The sequence below is a fragment of the Anabas testudineus genome, chromosome 7 (genome assembly GCF_900324465.2).
Source record: "Anabas testudineus chromosome 7, fAnaTes1.2, whole genome shotgun sequence".
Lineage (NCBI taxonomy): Eukaryota > Metazoa > Chordata > Actinopteri > Anabantiformes > Anabantidae > Anabas > Anabas testudineus.
This window is the reverse complement of record NC_046616.1, coordinates 16,444,426-16,462,623: the sequence shown is the minus strand read 5'-3', so window position 1 is coordinate 16,462,623 and position 18,198 is coordinate 16,444,426. Positions and strand designations below refer to the sequence as shown.

The 18,198-nt window shown below is 39.9% G+C and overlaps 2 protein-coding genes and 1 long non-coding RNA gene across 3 annotated transcripts; 1 reads left to right on the top strand and 2 right to left on the bottom strand.

Moving 5' to 3' along the window:
- Positions 1–289: 289 nt before the first annotated feature.
- On the bottom strand, positions 290–3,240 carry LOC113167554 (keratin, type II cytoskeletal 8-like). The gene is made up of 9 exons (XM_026368278.1): positions 2,888–3,240; positions 2,521–2,729; positions 2,343–2,403; positions 2,056–2,151; positions 1,782–1,946; positions 1,453–1,578; positions 912–1,132; positions 704–750; positions 290–609 (listed from the first exon to the last, which is right to left on the bottom strand). The coding sequence occupies exons 1-9, from the start codon at positions 3,149–3,151 to the stop codon at positions 485–487; spliced, it is 1,314 nt and encodes a 437-aa protein (XP_026224063.1). The 5' UTR covers positions 3,152–3,240; the 3' UTR covers positions 290–484.
- Positions 3,241–5,817: 2,577 nt separating this feature from the next.
- abtb1 (ankyrin repeat and BTB (POZ) domain containing 1) lies at positions 5,818–11,158 on the top strand. The gene is made up of 12 exons (XM_026368277.1): positions 5,818–6,074; positions 6,928–6,990; positions 7,081–7,136; positions 7,287–7,431; positions 7,593–7,752; positions 7,850–7,895; positions 8,271–8,387; positions 8,529–8,641; positions 8,728–8,826; positions 8,930–9,097; positions 9,200–9,400; positions 9,888–11,158. The coding sequence occupies exons 1-12, from the start codon at positions 6,019–6,021 to the stop codon at positions 10,092–10,094; spliced, it is 1,431 nt and encodes a 476-aa protein (XP_026224062.1). The 5' UTR covers positions 5,818–6,018; the 3' UTR covers positions 10,095–11,158.
- A 5,044-nt stretch (positions 11,159–16,202) lies between these two features.
- Positions 16,203–17,686, bottom strand: LOC113167787. Its single transcript, XR_003299305.1, has 3 exons — positions 17,625–17,686; positions 16,999–17,098; positions 16,203–16,618 (listed from the first exon to the last, which is right to left on the bottom strand). It is a non-coding gene; the product is annotated as an uncharacterized LOC113167787 (long non-coding RNA).
- Positions 17,687–18,198: the final 512 nt, after the last annotated feature.

The following is an 18,198-nucleotide window of genomic DNA, read 5'->3' as shown; positions in this document are numbered from 1 at the left end:
CTGTACATCTAAACAAGAGTGAATGATAGACCAAAATCCTGAGTTTGTTCTGCAGTAGTCTGTGATCTATGTGAGGCCCGACTGTGACTTTAAACTTTGAGATTTTGACCATCACAATCGAAATAGTTCATCACTGACTCCAATTGGACAGTTGTACCAAAAGGTTTTTTTTCACAGATCTTATTTACATGCAAACAAAAAGACAGGAACTTTTTTTGTTCCCTTCATGAAGCTGCATTCTTTAAAAATTTGAATTTGTTGTCGTATACTGATATACAGGACACAGATGATCATGCAGTAAAGTTCATATTTATTTTAAACACAAAAACTGGTCATAAAGTCAACTCAAATACAAGAAGTCAAAGAAACAAATAACACACACATTTAGCTTATTGGTACAGATGTCTTATTGTAGGTCAGAGATTAAGTGAGATGGTGTAGATAGGTACAGTAGGTAGCCATTTAACAAGGTAGTAGATTAATTCTACATTCTATCTGCAGTGTCTTTTCTGTCTTGGCTGTACAATGTGTCCTGGGTCTCCACTGTCTTGATGAAAACTGGACCTGGCTTTCGCTGTGTGTGGGTGTTATGGTTTTCAACCTGGACAGCTGTTGGAAATAAAGGTGATTTAAAAGTTAGATACACAAACAGGGCAGGATGCTTGTAATCATTCTGATAATAATGCCCTCTTCACTTACTTACATTTCATGGGCACCATTTTGATATTGACTAGAGATCCCTGTCCAAGTCTGTCAGGGAGAAAGTGGGAAACACACTTTAATCATTGACATTGTTTAGGGGGATATTACCAATCTCCCTTTAGGTTTTGGGGAGTAAAACTGCACAAGTGCAATGCTAAACTGACAAAAGCTATTTAAAGCTCTTTAATTAGCCCATCCATACCACTCACCTTTCCTCCTCTCCCTCCAGCAGTTTCTTATAGGTGGAGATCTCTATGTCCAGGGCCAGCTTCACATTCATCAGCTCCTGGTACTCTCTGATCTGGCGTGCCATGCCCTGCTTGGCCCTCTGCAGAGCTTTCTCCAGATCCCCGATTCGAGCCTTAGCATCTTGCACGGCCTCCACCCCAGACTGTTCTGCTTGAGCTACCTTGGCTTCAAAATTCCCACGCTAAAGAAAAGTGCAAAGATAAATGGTGTGAGCACACAATGAGATCCAAACCTATTAACCACTTCTTTGAGACAGAGGGCCAGATATTCTCTTACTATTCCACTGTGTTAAATGGGATTTTGTTGGCTTGACGTGTGGTAACATCTAGACCAAAACAGTTAGAGACTACTGGATAACCTGATTGATAGCAATAATTAGGAATGGTTATACTGTAAGTATGTCATAAGCATGCCGGCTGGGCACACAACCCTCTACAAAAACAATTTGTAGGATATCTTTTACTTTAAAAACATTGGACAAGTTGTCAGTCTTTGACTCACCTGCACTTGTGCGATCTCGATCTCATTCCGAAGGTGATTGATTGTTCGTGTGAGCCCAGATATTTCTCCCTTTGTTGTACGCAGCTCATTAGCATACTGGTCAGCGTTGGCAGCCATCTGGTTGAACTGGTGCCGGCAAACGTCAAACAGGAATAAACGTGTAAGATCATTAATTATCAGGTTTGGCAAGAGTGGCTCCTGAGAAAAACGTTGATTCATGAGCTCTAACTAACCATGAAACAGGTTTGTTTTTCTAGCTTAACAGGAAATCTACCTTTACAGGTGCAGTGATATGTAAGTATTCAAAGTGCATCATCTATGTTCTTCACCTTGGTCTTGTACGAGTTTTCAACTTCTTTGCGGCTGTGGGCAGCGATCTCCTCATACTGGGCCTTAACCTCAGCTATGACATGATCCATGTTCAGGCCACGGGAGTTGTCCATCTGCAATACCACAGATGTCTCCTTCAGGCTCTCCTGCATCTCACGGATCTCCTTTTATAAAGCAAAACAAACAGCTACAGTAAGAAGACTAAATCCAGAATACAACACAATCACACATACTGTAGTTTTAGTTGTTTTGTTTTTCATTATTTGATTGTACCTCATCATAAACAGCCCTGAAAAACATGATTTCACTGCTGAGAGCAGACACCATGTCATGTAGATTCATCTTGGACAGATAGCCTATGTCCACGTCCTGTAGACATACAGTAAAAATTGAACATTCCTCAATGGGCACAACAATGATTTTATAGTTTTTTATTGGTGGAGATATTTCTTATAACACTGTAATAGGAAATTAATTAGTTTTTGTTTATCTTTCCTTTACAGAACACATCATTCATCACTTTAACGTGTACTGAGATAGATAAATATAGCATAGTGTACCTTTTTGAGCATGACAAACTCCATCTCTGCATTATTCCTCTTGTTGCTCTCTTGCTCATACCTAAAATAGCACACAAATATCAGGTTACTCATGCAGATTCTGTCAGCATGCAACTACTCACCACACATCTAAACTGCTCACCACAACTTCATTTTCTCTCATAAAAAAATATCTTACTTTGTCTGGTAGTTCGCCACGTTTTTGTGCATGAAATCCTTCTCCATGTCAAGTTTTTGCTTGTCATTGTTGAGGAGGTCCAGCTGTTTTTGCAGTTTGGCGATGTAGGACTTCAGCATGGGCTCGGTGTTGTTGGCGGTGGCAGTCTGTTCCTGAAGCAGCTTCCACTTGGTTTCCAACATTTTGTTCTGCTGTTCCAGGAATCTGACCTATGAAGGAGGAAGTATAAACTAATCCAAACATATCTTTAAATGAAGCTTTTTGAGCTTTAAACATTCACATAACAAACATCATGTAAATGAATTATCAGAATAAATCAAAGTGACACTCAACATTCATTAGCAAAACATTTAGTGATGGTCCCTACCTTTTCAATGAATGAGGCGAAGCGGTTGTTGAGACTCTTTATCTGCTCCTTCTCCTGGGTGCGAACAGCTTGCACCGCAGGATCGATGTCTATTTTCAGTGGGGCGAGCAGGCTCCTGTTGATCGTCACAGGTGTAACTGGGGCCCCTTGGGAAATCCCAGTGCTGATCTTAGGGATGGAGTAGGCCCCCATGGAAAGGCTGCTGAAGTTTCTCGAGGACACATGCAGTCTCTGCTGGTGGATGGGCTTCCTCTTTAGACTCATAGTGGTGCTGTAATTAGAGTTTTCACTGCTGATGTTGCAGAGGTCAGGCACTGGTTAAGCTCTGCTGTGCATCTCTTATCTTCTGGGTACTATTTTATAGGCAGGAGTGGGTGTGGAATGATAGTGAAGTTATGTGACTCCTAAATGTGGGTAAACCCGTTTGACAGTTTCTCCCCCCTACCCCACTGTAAGGATTGCATTGTTGCTCTTGTTATGCTTGTACCTGCCCTGCAGCTTTGGGTCTGATGCATTTGAACAATGCATGAAATGATTTTCTTGAGATAAGCACTGGGTCCACAGATAATTAGAATCAAAGTCGGTACTGCGATGAAGTAAGTCATCAAGTCAAATAAAAAAAATAAAAAATTAAAAAATTAAAAATTATTCCTGAGTGTATGTAGTCACAACAGGCATTTAAATTGGCTTTGTGTCCAAATGAAACTACAGTAGCTCTTTTTAAAACATCAGATGGCGAAAGGCCAAGTAACTATTAGCTGAGTTTCAAGTGATTTATACTGATTTAATTTTTTCATGAAGACGGAAGGCCACACAAACAGCTTAAACCAATAATCAATGATAGACAGACTGTTCAGATTATCTAGACAACCCACATATCATAAAAACCTGTGTAATACACTTGCTTTGGGAAAATCTTATTGATTGGTGTGCTTGAGTGGTTATTAGAATGGGAAAATGAAAGGGAAACTGTCCGATAGCAAGTACAGCCCATGTACCATTTCTAACCATGTCTGTCAGGAAACTTTCACAAAGTTGACAATATTTACAAAAATACTGTAGCCTTTGTGATTTGTTTTTAGGTTTTCTTTTTTTTTTCCAACCTGATAACATCACACTGAGAAGTTAACAGTGAAAATGACGCTACAGACATAACAATAAATAACAAACTAGTCTGTCCTCTCACTCAGTCTGACTTTGTTTATTTTTAAACTCATCCTCTCTCACTCTTGACACCAATTGCTCACTAATTCCTGCTCCGATAAGAAAACAGATACAGATAACTATGTTTCAGTGCAGGTTTACAGTGTGCCACTGATGTTTTGCCATTTTTTTCAGCATCAACAGGTTACTGTGGAAATGTAAAGCGGAAGTTAAAGAGATTAATGATGATTTTAGTGCAGTGTGCCTGAGGGACATGGGCTGAATGCCAATCCAACACTATGTTCTGTAGCTGGCAGGACAGGAATTCACACTAGCACACATCTATAGTACAAGCATGACAAGCATGTGTATATTAACATACCTAAGTCATGAAATTATTTTCGTAGATTTTGTTCATGGCAAAACAACAAGCTGAGAGAGACTTCTGCCAGTAAGAAAATGTACACTTTTACATACGTATTTTACATTGATGTATACTTCTAATAGTACTGGTATGCATGGAGAACACATGATGGACGATCAGCAAAACAGAATTCAGTTTCTAGCCCATGACGGCTGTACATTTATTCACTTGTGGATAGACTGTAACTTCTTCAGTATAGGCACCTCCCTGCAGTAAGCAACCACTACCCTGCTGAGGTCGAAAGCAGGGCTCCTCCTCCTTCCTGAGGTGTTGTTAATACCCAGTGAGCATCACTTAACAGAGCTGTCACAGGAACAGAGAACACTGTAATTTACCCCACTCTCTGACAGAAATGGCGTGAAACATTTGAGATAAGACCGACTAAGACAGACTTTCTTGATGCTTAGCTTGGCGCCATGTGTGCAAATAATTAGAAGGAATGCTTGGAATTTAGAAATGTCTCCCAACGTAAAAGGTTTATTCCATAAAAAAGACCAAAACATTTTTAAAGCACGTGCCTCAAGGATGGAACTCCTCCTTCCTCCCACAGTCGAAAGACGTGGCACCTATATATTATAACAATGAATATGTTTCACATGGATTCTCACAGTGTTTGCAGGAAAAATTAGAAAAACTTTAGATCACCTTACTAAAATGGCAGCCTGTCACACTGCAACTGGAAGCATGAGTAGAACATTTTTTCCAAACCTATTTTTTATATTATATTGTTTAACATTTTGTTATGAGCCTACAAAACCATTAATACACATGTTGCAGTTCATTTATTTAACGAGGTACATTGAACTTATATTAAATAGAATGTCTTCATATAAGACTTTATATGTCCTGTTGCAAGGTTTGTTTAGTCAGATGATGATTGGAGCCAGGGGCAGTGAGTCTGTCCTGAAGCCAAAACAGTTTCCATCCATGACAGGAACAGTTTTTTTTATGTGGAAAACTTTAAGGAAACCAAAGGACAAAAAAACTTTAAGTGACAATGGGAGATACATATTCGTTTTTTTAAGGGAATCAAAGTATAAAATAAAAACTCAATAATTTTCAAGGCAAAAAAATATTGTTAAACAAATAACGTATGCTGCATTCACGTGACCCGCATTTGGCTCCGATTTTCGGGGTTATGTGGTCATTAACAGAAAATGTTCCATACTACTCATTCGGGTAATGTGTGTGAATAATAACGTAGACAACTTGTAGTAAAATACGGTTTGTTCAATTAATATTAATATGACGTAAAACAAAACGGTGTATGCAACTCACGGTGGATGACGGGTAATAAACATCCGCTGTCTCGTGAAGCGTGCTGCGTTCACCTATATTCCGTTCAACACGTGAAGGGGACGCCGTGGTCACGTGACTGCCGGATCCTCTTCGACCAAAACAGAGGACGCGACCAGCTTGTCAACAACAGTGCAAAACAAACAGGCAAACAACTTTCTCTGCGTGGACCGATCGACAGATTCACCAAGTCGCTGCTCACCTGTCACCTGTCCTGCAGACAGGCCGTCTCAATGCATCACAGAGGACAAAAAACACCGAGGGCGTCATGGATGTGTGCGATTTGTTTAGCAGCTGCAGAAAGGGCGACGTCTGTAGAGTTAGGTGAGTCCACCAGCTGCTCGGGGGACGGGACTCTGGCTCGGTTGTCATCGCAGATGTGCTGAAATCTAATTAAATGTACTTTACAGTAGCCTTCCCAGCTCCTAATTCTAGCCCCGTCCCACCAAACACCAGCCTCCCTGTGTTGGCCTGCAGTGATGCAGCTAAGGGAAACACTAGGGTGCTAACATTAACCTCGACGACCGCGCAGGTAACTTTACCTTGTGTTTGCACGGCAGCTTCCCAGTTTCCAGATGCAAACGAGCTGTCGGCGCCCAACGCGATGGTGAAGTTAAGAGCTGTAGAGCTAAACCCACACTTTGACTGAGCTGGGACACTTTGCTTTTCTGCAGCTCTGCAGGATGTAGCAGGGCTGATTTGTTCATATCCATGAAATAGTCCAGTCTGGATCATCCCTCCTCACTGAACTGACTCTAACACTAGTACGTCTAGTGTGAATGACTCTTGAGGTCCCTCCACAGTTTTGGGTTAAGCTCTGTGGTGAGCACTGAGTTTCTAATAAGTCCTCTAACTTAAACGCCTATAAAGGTTCTCATACACATCTCACACCCATCCTGACGGTATCCTGTGAGAAACCTGGAATCTAGGAAATTCATGCTCCCCTCCAACAAAGCAAGCTGTCCAGGCCCAGAGGCAGCGAAGCAGATCCAAATCGTGTTTCTCCCTCGTTTTATAGTGAATCATGCAACAGATTCAAAATATGTGCAAGTGTTTGCTTTTGTCATGAGGCGCATCAATTTAACTTCCCCACGTCATTTGACTTTTGTATATATTTTAATTTGTTAATGTGTAGACTGCAGTTCATCACTAACCACTGATTTCTTCTCTCTCTTAGATACCTTGTTGAACAAAGAGATGTGGACCTCAATGTAAGAGATAAATGGGACAGTACTCCTTTGTAAGTACTTTGTCAGTATTTCTCTGAATCTTACACAGCACCATTACTTTTACCTTTTGAAATGTGAACTGATGTTTACTTGCTCTTCAGGTATTACGCCTGCCTCTGTGGTCACGAGGAGCTGGTCCAGTACCTGTTGTCCAGTGGTAAGGCTGAAATTTGATTTCTATGCTGAACTTAACCACAGACACATTAAAACTCTAACTGGTGCACTATCATTCAGCAGTCTTGTCTCATTATATTTTCACAGAGTTAACTGCTTTTTTCAGATTTATTTTTCTTTGCTTTGCTATCAGGTGCCAAGTGTGAAGCCAACACGTTTGATGGCGAGAGGTGTATGTATGGCTCCCTAAACGACACTGTTCGACGACTGCTCAAAGACTATAAGTGCGTCAGTGTGCGTGCCATGCAGCGGGATGATTTTAACTACTTTCTGCACATGTAAGTCTCTCGTGCCTGATAGTTATTCATTACAGTTATCCAGCGTCTCTGCTGTTTTTTTCGTCAGCTGGTACAGTAGTTTCTACTGGAAACATGCGGGGCCACCTCCATACAAGTTGTTCGTCTAATCCAAAGGAAACATTTGTGTGTTTTTGCTTCAGGTTACTGGAGCAGGGTCAATACAGTGACATCAAGTTTCTGGTTCATGGTCAAACATTTCCAGCTCACCGATGTGTCCTCAGCTCACGCTCGGAGTACTTCACTGAAATGTTTGAGACCAAGTGGAAATGGAAGAACTTGATCACCCTCAAACACCCTTTGGTACATAAGTTGCTGTTGTGTATAGTTATGACATTGTCACGTGTGTTGATAAAGTGTGATACTTTCATTTTTAGCTACCTGTATCCTTTGATTTCAGATCAACCCTGCAGCCTTTGGAGCCATCCTGCAATATTTCTATACAGGTAAGAGCTTCTATCATCACACTTAGATTTCAACACTATCTGCATGAATAACAAACATTTACCATACCTAATTAACTACAAAGTGCCCATTTGTTTGTTCCATTTTATCATCACATTGAAAAACAACAAAAAAAGTGACATTAAGCAAGCTTAAAAACCTTTTGTAAAACCACCAATAAGACAGACTTACATTAATTTTGACAAAGTTTAACAAACCATTTAGAAAACCGTTTTAACTTTATCACTGAAGGAGAAAGAAGAATTGTACTAAATGTAAAATTGCAAAAAACAAACAAACACTTTGCTCGTACTCGTCCAGTCTATGAAAAAAATGAATCAAGTAAAAAGCTGTGATTGTAACTATGGTCGTTACAGGGCGAATGGATATTGATGTAAGCCTCGTGGAGGACTGCAGACGACTCGCTAAGCAGTGTAAGATGGCAGATGTCATAGAAGAGCTGGAGAATAAATGCAAACATGTGTATGAATTCGGTAAGACAGTGGTTCACTTCTACACTCTTCTCATGTCACAGAGCCTTTTCAAAAATCTGCAGCACATTAAATCTGGACCAACTTTGATGGTTTTCGTCATGACTGAAATCTCTCTGTCTCTTTTCCGTCTTCCTGTCAAAGTGTCCAACAAGCCGGGAATCTGTGTGAAAGTTCTCAGCCTGGAGTCTCCGAGTTGTCAAATTCAGGAGGACATGGCTCAATTAGCCGACTGTGCTCTGCCCACCGAACTAAGAGTAAGAACACGATAGGACAACCAAAAAACAAACCGGGTTAAACACACTGTAGCTGCAGACTGAATGATGTTGTTGATTCTTCCCAGGTTGGGTTTGGAGAACTTCCCTTTAACAGAGTTAACTGCTTTCCTACTTATCCCGACATCTGCTTCAGAGTGGAGGGCTACAATTTTTTATGTCATAAGGTACAAACTACAAGGGTCACACCACATTCTTCAGACTCTTAGGTCCCGCTCAGAAGCTTTCACTAAAATGAATTAATTTTCTGCTATATGTGTGTGTCTCCAGGCTTTTTTCTGCGGACGTAGTGATTACTTTAAGGCTTTACTGGAGGACCACTTCAGTGAGGGAGAGCAGCTGCAGTCCCACCCCAGCATCCCAGTGATTACTTTGCACAATATTACCTATGAAATCTTCATCCACGTCATGTATTACATCTACACTGATTCCGCAGAGGTTAGCACAATTTCTGACAGAACGTTTAGTTTTGAGGATTTGTGTATTAGCAATGCAGAGGTCATTATTGTTTGACAACTAATGGCTGTTCCTCATGTCCAGCTAATGATGGAGAACGTGTTTGACGTGCTGTGCGTGGCCGACATGTATCTGCTGCCAGGACTCAAGCGCTTGTGTGGGAAGACGCTTGCTAAGACTATATGTGAAGATAATGTTCTTCAGATGTGGAAGACGGCCAAGCTTTTCCGTCTCTCTCGGCTGGAGGATCAGTGCACAGAGTTCATGGCCAAGATTATTGAGCGGGTGGGTGTCTGTTTCTTTGTGTTGACACTGGAGGAGGCTATGTTATGTCTGGTTAGTTGGAGAGGGTTTGGGCAGACCACCAGCTAGGTTGAATGGTGTGCAATGGAAAGGTTTAGAAAGGTCTTTTGCTCTGTGATTGTGTTGAGGTTAGTAAGATACTGTATACTGTTTGGGATATTATTTAGGAAGACGCAGGGTGGTCTACCTCAAATAGAAACATTTAATTCAAATGTTTAATTGTAGTTTATAGTTTATAGCCATTTATGTGTCTTAACCAGAATCTTTTAATTCTTGCATGTCACAGTTTAGATAATGAAGTAATTCTTGCTGTTTGTTTATCATTTATTTATTTCTTTGTTTGAAGAATACGATTTTAATTACAAGAGTTAAATTGGAAATACATACAAATATGCTGCTGTCTGAATTTTAAAAATTAAAATTTACACCTGTGTACCTGCCGTGTACCTGTCGTACCTGTCTGTTCCAGCTGGTGGAGCAGGCTGAGTTTGCTGAGATGATCAAAGAGGACGCTGCATCATTGGAGGAGCGACAGGAGACAGACTCTGTGCCCCTGGTGGATGACATCCGCTACCACATTGCCAGCAATGTGCAGACTTACAGCGCGATTGAGGAGGCCAATCAGAAACTGGAGGCCTTGGAGGAGCTGTTGTCCAGCATTAATATCGACTGCTGAAGGGTTGGCAAGTCATGGTTTATGGCTGCAGTTGCAGCAGAGTTCAAAGTCTGGATATGTTGGAAGGGGGCGTCTAGTGCTGCAAACATCTATAGTTAGAAAAAAAAAAAACTGTAAGAGCTGAAATCACAAAAAAGTATGATAACATATGATGAATATGATTCTGTATGTTTGAGTTTTTATGACAGTATATAATCCAGAATATATATTTTGAAAGGAGTTCTGTTGTTATAGGGGCATAATCAGAAAAGGCTGTTTATGTTCTGTGCTTAAGACTTGTATGAATGAGACACATAAATGTGAGAAAAGATATTTGTTAGAAAGTATCATGTGACCTTGTTGTTAAGTTTCTTCCCATTGGGTTTTGAGGAAATCGAGTACTAATCAGAATATAATTGCATTGGAAATGCATGAATTTAGGTTACTATTTATTTAGCTTTTTTTAAATATTGATCCCCAACAAGCTTCAGCACTGCCCCTTAAAACAAACTCCATGAAATATTGACAAATTGATGCTAAAAGAAAATCAAATTGGTCCATTCAGTGTACTGACCTGCACTTAAATATTACGTATGCTTCATTATTCAGAAAATATTTTAACTTACAACTGTTATTTTGAAGTTACATAAAATATCTTTATTGTGTATTTCATGCTCAGAAGCAGTTATGGCACTGCTGCAGCTTTTATTTTGTAGGATTGGATTTCTCTAGTGTGAAAACTTTTACCTGTTTCCTTTCTGACGTACTCCTGCACTTTCTTTAAGCCTCATGAAATAATGTTATTTCTTATAGGATTTATTTCCCTTTACCCTACAGTACCACCCACTGTTAAAAATAAAGCTGTTAACAAACTGCTTGCATGTAAAATCCTTGTGATATATATATATATAATTAGTTTCCCAGTTTCACACGGCTGCTGTTAGAAAAATAACTGCTTATGGTTTTGGAAATTAAATGTGGTGCATGAGTATGAGTAGTGTTTTATTCAATGAATTTTGAATGATTTTATAGCTGTGTCAGCAGTGTAACTGAACCATGGGGGGCAATACTTGTAGGCTGATCCACAACTTTGGTCCAGATAAAAAAAGTATCAACAACTAGTGGTTGGATTGCAGTGATATTTTGTTTAGACATCCCATTGAACAAATGAAGCCTCTGTGACCCAAGACTTATCCTCTAATGCCACCATCAGGTTTTAGGTAGCTCAAACATTGGATTGAAGGGGCATAACATTTAGAATAAACAGTTATACCCCTCTAAGTGTAACGTGGGTAATGCTTTAAATTGTCCTGTATTTAGCAATTCAGTCTGTGGTTTATGACAAATGTTCTGCTAAATGAATGACATTCACATCAGCTGAACCTACACTGACACCACATTGCTCACTAGATAAGTTGCTTAAGCCACACTAAATTAAGTTGTATGTACATTTCATGGCATTTTGAAGTAGAAATATTTGGAACATGCAACATGTTACCCTTTTAACCTAACTGGATAAAGAAAACATTACCCCTGATTACTGTGAGCATGTTGGAGTAACTAACCTTTACTAGTCCTAGAAAGCTGCTGTGGACTCTTAGTCGTGACAGGTTTGAATTTATAATAATATGTATACGTTTCCTATTTATATTAGGAAATTGTTGGAATAAAAATAAAAACAACAAATCTGACCTCTGTTTGTTTATTGTTTTAATGAAAAAACAAAAACAAACAAACAAACAAACAAACTCAGAACACGTTCCTTGAATTTACGTTTTCAGATCACTGATAGATGGCGCCATTTCTCAGTGGTTGTTTCGCACTGATAGACTTTTCTCACAAACTGTCTCTTGGAGGAAACACGTTTCATCTTCTATTGCAGGAAACAAATTTATCTTTTACCCATGTCTCTGAAGTCATGGGAACATTTCCTGACTGAGGCAGTTTGACAAATCATCATTCATCACAAGTTGACAAAGGTGTTTAAAGTGAATGAAATACTGAGGCACTGTTAGCAGTGATTTAAACGTGCACATCACTGTCCCTGCTCTGTAGTTTATAACTGGAGTCCCTGTGATCGCCATCATTCTGATTTCAAAGAGTTTTGGAGGTGAAGACAAAGCTGTATGTCACCTCACCTGAGCTCTGAACAGTGTATAAGCCCAAATCCCAAAAGAGAGCAGATCAGCTGTAAGAAGACACCAACGTTATCCATTAGACAGCAAAACCCTTGACATCCAGCCCAGTGCCTTAAACGCTTACATGTGAAAAGCAAAGAGTAAACATGTGTGCAGTTTTGGCCTTTGGTGGGACAGTCCAGTGAATCTGTTTCAGACCAAACAAATGGATATTTAAGCACCGTACAGGAAGCACTTACATTTCTCATCATTTTCTTCAGTTTCCATGGAGACACTGTTTGCAAAGCAAACGAGCTGCTGTCTGATAAAAGCTTAATGTCTGTTCGTTCCCATTCAGCACCTTTACACTGGCCCCAGGTCAGAGCAGATCAGAGGGAGACTGAAAACTGTGAGCCTGGATTTAGCTGAAGACTGACATTGCTCTCGGCTTGGCAATGTAGGACAGTCCACCACTTTAGTGGCCACTCTTTATATCAGCAGTATATCTTTATATGACCAAATACTGTATCTGCAAAAAAGCAATTACATGTATTTGGTGCCAAGTTATCATGCAATGCTGAAATAAGATGTCCTACTTGTCTCCTAATTGCACAACTTTTTTGACTCACACATGGAAGTCATGGTCAGTATGTTTCTTGATAAAATAAAGCAGCAATAACCCCCGGTTGCAGCATGTCAAGCAATTAACCAGGTTGCCCTTTTGTCCTGTGTAATGACATTTTCGGTAATAGAGCCCTTTAATGACTCATAATAAAAGTTGCGACATCAGTGTCTTTAGTTTTAATGCTAGTTGTCCTTCTCAGCTGGCACGAATGATTTTATTCTGACTGTGGTGGCATGAATCTTCTCACCAGCCTGCACTAAGTAATCTAATTTAATGTGACCTATGGACAGCTGTTTTACATTGCTTTGATAATGACACACACCATAGTCTTAACATTATTAGACTCACCATTTGCACCTTTCATGTGTTTTTGGTGAAACAAAAATCTTGAAGAGGGTAGTAAACAGCTCTTTACTCACGCTAACATGTAACTCACAGAGACTTCACAGTGACATCTGTTTGAATCTCAAAAAGCAGAAATTTACCAGACAAATACTTTTTTTTTTTGTCTGTTTATATTGCTCATTTTTTCACCCTCCTGTCAATAAAGTCTGCCTGCATGTTGTTGTAATAAATGCTGGCAGCAACGACCATTGTTTGGAGGTTCACAATAACAACATGTCAAGGATTGTTATGTTAATATGGTGTGGTTCTGGTCACAGTGTGTCATTTTTCATTTCAACCTTTTCAGCATATTTGTTTGTGGTTTTGGTTGATTTTGGTTTTGCTGTGTCATCATAAAGTTTCACAAAACATGCAGGGTAGTGCCATTCATACCAGAAGAAGACGAAACACACAAATCACACAAATAATTAATTAAAAAGGACACAGAATACAGTTGTAAACAAATAAAAGAAGAAAAATAGATGAGAATTAATAGAAAAAAAACCCTCTAGTGCTCACTGGATGTTGTATGTTGCTGCTGTACAGTTACTGACATGAACTGATATCTGTCCTAGAGGTATTAGCCACATTGTGTCACGTCCTGTGATTGACAGAGCTGCACATTTGCGACCTTGTATTGACATGTCCTTCACTGAGTCACTGCTGCAATCACTGACAACATCCTAATTAGCTTTTATTTACCACCTGAGAGAGATAGAGAGAGAGAGAGGTAAGGTCATACCCGCCTAGAGACTGATCTGAGAAAAACCTGGTGCATCATGTTTGCCTGTATATTCTAATTTCACCTCTAGTTTGGTGGCATAGAAAGCCACTGTTTACATTTCATGTAAACAGACTTAGGCCTGTGTCGCCCAGTCCCAGCCAGCCATTATGTAAGAAATGGCACCGTAAAGAAGACATATGTACGACAGAGAACGACAGGTTCCAGCCAAGCCAGATCTCGTTATAGGATTGTCTTGAACTGAAAGGAGTTCAGCAGCCCTTCACTTTCCCCTGTCATGTCAGTCAAACACCAGGCTGTAAATGCTTATGAAATTCCATTAACCCAGATTAACGCTCAAGATAATCAGCCAGGAATTCTGTTTGTCTCTCTGCTCTTTATGGCAACTCCTCCTGGAAATGTGTGACAGTCAGATATTTCAACTTAACATAGCCACTGTAATATGGGATTAAGCCTTATGCTCTCCCTTGAAGTATTAGCAGCCAGGACGCAGGCAAGCATGTGTGCAGTGGTCTTATTAGTCAGCTTTGTCGAAGAAGGTGTGTTCTCTGAGAAGGCTGAGTAAACATACCTGGCCTTTGCCTAACCAAATCACTGGTACAATGCACCACTAGCTGCAGAACAGGTCACTTGATCTGTGACTTTATTCATGGGATAAATCTCTAAGCATATCCTCCACCATGTGCCTGTCTTGTTTGTATGTTTGTGTACGGTACACTTTAAATCTTCAACCAAGGTGAGTTGCAAGGTTGCCAATAGAAAACACAGTCAGCTCTGGAGAGAGAGAGAGAGAGAGAGAGACAGAGACAAGCAGCGTCTGCATGTGAGACAGGATTACTTTGGTACCACGTGATTGGTCTGCCCTTAGACAGACCTCTACCAAAAGGCAGGCTAAATCTATCCAGGTAACAGGGGCGGTTCTAGGATTTCATCCTTAGGGGGGTTTAGCCCTCAGTATTAGTACACCATGGCACACTTTCATTGTCATTTGATATTTAAATGTTCAGTCAATTTTGTTATGGTTGATTTATATATCTTTTCTTTTGTATGTTTCAGTTGGGAAATACCTATCTGCCAAACTGAACACGGGTCGGCAGGCAGCCTTTCTGTATGGAGTTTGCTTGTTCTCCCCGTGCGTTCTCTCTGCGGGTACTCCGGCTTTCTGTGTGATGTACATCGCGTGTACCCTACCCTATGATAACTGGGATAGGCTTCAGAACTCCTGTGACCCTTGAATGAACAAGTTGTTAAGAAAATAGGTGGATAATAATGCATCGTTAGAACAAATGTTCAAACTTTTAAATTCTGTAAAGTCACATAGTCTCTTAACATGATTATTGCCTCATCAGAGTAATAAAAATTAACATTGTTTGATTGTTTTATTAACATAACTATATCATAATGGTTAGGGCCTTCTCTCCATATTCGTGCCGTAACTTGACACCAGTAACAGAAAACCTTTTCTTGTTTCTTGTGTGTTCAGCTACTTTAGATTCAAGGTTGTTTGTTGTTGCAGCTACAAATGGTGAGCGTCCAAACTTTCAGCCACTTTCCTGTTTCCTGACCGTTTCAGCCGCAGGCATCAGAAAGCTGTTGTTGTGCTGACTACATTTTTGTTCTCTGAAACTTGAGGGGACTCGGTCGCTTCAAACTAACATGAGCTGCATACTGAGGCTATAGAAAACATGCAGTTTAAAACACACATAAAAATCAGGAACACAATATCCTGTTTTGTTCAAAAACATTGCACAACCCCATGACTTGCCTCATTTTGGTTCAACATCAAAAACAGTTTTCGTGATTTGGTCATTCTCAGTATTAGTGAAAATACCCTCACTTCCTCCTTCAAGGCAAGAACAGTTAAAGGACAATAGCAGGCCACAGTGAGCCACTATTTTGATAAAAGATATTTAAGTTGTATCATGTAGAAGGGGCTGGTGGGACTGTCATTGGTTTTGCAGAGCCTCTTAATGTCTGCCTTAAAAGAAGATGGAACCAAAGTTATTTGCGGAGAATAACTTTAGAATAATGCAGCTATTTTTATATAGTGAGGATTCAAATATTGGTATGTTGTAGAATTAATAATAATTAACTTCTGTGTTGCCAAGTTGGGGAAAGCAGCAATAATTACACATCTACTGGATTGTAAAACACTTCATTAATGATAATCTGCTACACATTTTTTTAGTTTCACCAAGCATACTGGACATTGACATAAACTACAATGCCTGTTAGAAATGTTCACTCTTCTGTGTGCTTTGGCTAGTTGACAAATATATAGTAAACACAACAATATGTGAGAGGTCATTCATTTGGCCAGTTATTATCAGTGTGGCTGTGGAGAAGCAGGTGAAGGGCCAACAGAGGGAGGCTGTCACTTTAAGTTGTAGCACGGAGAAGCTGGTGATTTTCCACTCAAACTGACCAGGCAGGCTTTGAATTACACTGTGGGTGGGGAGAGAGGTGGACTCTCTGGTTGTGCGTGTGTGTTCGTGTGTGAGGTGGTGGTGTAACAAACGGGGCGACAGAAAATAAGTGACAGAATTGTAATATTAGTTTTGTATTGTACTGTATTACGCCAGTGGTTACTGTATCTTGCATTTGGTTTTATTCTCTAAACATGTATTCTTCTATACACAGATCCCATTCGCTCTTTTTGTTCCACATGATGCTTCTGCTGAAAAAGAAAATAAAACAAGATCTGTGGTTCAACACGGCTTAAAAATAACTTCAGTAAATAATGTTTTGGTTAGCTACAAAAAACAGATTTGCCCTTTGAACCCAGTTTCCTGTGTTTATTGCTGATAAGAGCCTGTTCCTCGTTTCTGTTTGATCAGTGTTTTAAGACTGCTGTGATGCGTTCAGGTGCATCTGGGCTCCACAGTGAGGATTTCTTTTTGTGGGTACTGTATCGTGCAGGCTTTGGATACACCTGCATTCTTCATATTCACATGTTTTGCACAGAATGAATGACAGAATTAATGTCACGCAGCCTTCAGATGAGAATAGATCTGATGAAGAGTTCTAACATAAGATTATAGTACATACTTAACCTACTTCCTCTGTGTCCGCCCTGCAGTGTATGATTGACTGACGTGTGTCCTTCCATAACCCCAAGCCGCCTTTCCATAAGGCGACGCGTGAGGGGTCACTGGACCTTTTTTAGGTGTTAGTGTAAAAAAAAAAAAAAAACTCCAAACTGGGACTCTAGGACATTTTAGGAATCTAAATAATAAATAATTTATTATAAACTAAATCATTTACATTAAGTTACTTATGCTGTTAAAATGTGACATTCCCAGTTAATGCCTCAACACTTTAGTGTGAAATGCGATACACCTGTGTGCTATTATGTGATAGCTGAAAACACATTAGACCAACACAGTACCATAAAAGTAATTCAAACCCTAAATAAAGGCAAGGCAAAGACAAAATTAAAAAAAACTTACAATAGCCTCAGGAAAAACAAAGGTAATGCTACTGTAGCTAGAATCTGTAACAGTATGAGCGTGTTCTTCCTGTAGATTCATTCTAATATGATTTAACCTTCCGTCAGAAATAACCAAACCCCTCTCACGCTCTTTCTGTGTTGTATGAATTATAAAGAAAACTGGTTTTCATGCCATTACAGGTAACGCTGTTTGATTTTATCTACTGAATCATGTGAAAAACACTTTTCTTACCTCTGACACCAAAGATTAGACAGCATCTGTTGCAGGTTACATAACCAAAGTAGAACACAGAGCATGACACTGAGGAAAATAGCCAAATATGATGGACTGTGGCATTGTAAAAAAAAAAAAAAAAAACTAAGAAGTGTCAAAGCTGTGTGTGTGGGCATGTGCTGCTTATCCTCAGCTGATCCTTATCCCCGAATTCATTGTTTGAGTCCTGCAGAGGAATTTTTGGTTTTTTCATTCACTCACGCCTGCCAGCCTCTGTCTAGCCATTGTAGGCTCTCAGAGAGTAGTGAATGATATCTAAACACACCATGAACAACCAGAGGAGATACATTACCTTATTAGGCACTGTTACAAACTCATACAGAGCTGGTTTACTTTTCCTACATAACAAACCACATGTCCACATGAAAGAGAGGACGACCGTCCGTCATTCAAAATGCCCCAAACGCCAGAAGAACTGTCAACACTGCCTTCAGTTCATTCATTTGTACCAGCTCATAATTCAACAGCATGACTTTCCTCTGACTTGCCCTCAGTCTCTCCAACATGAATAAAACGTGTGTGTAAGCATGGG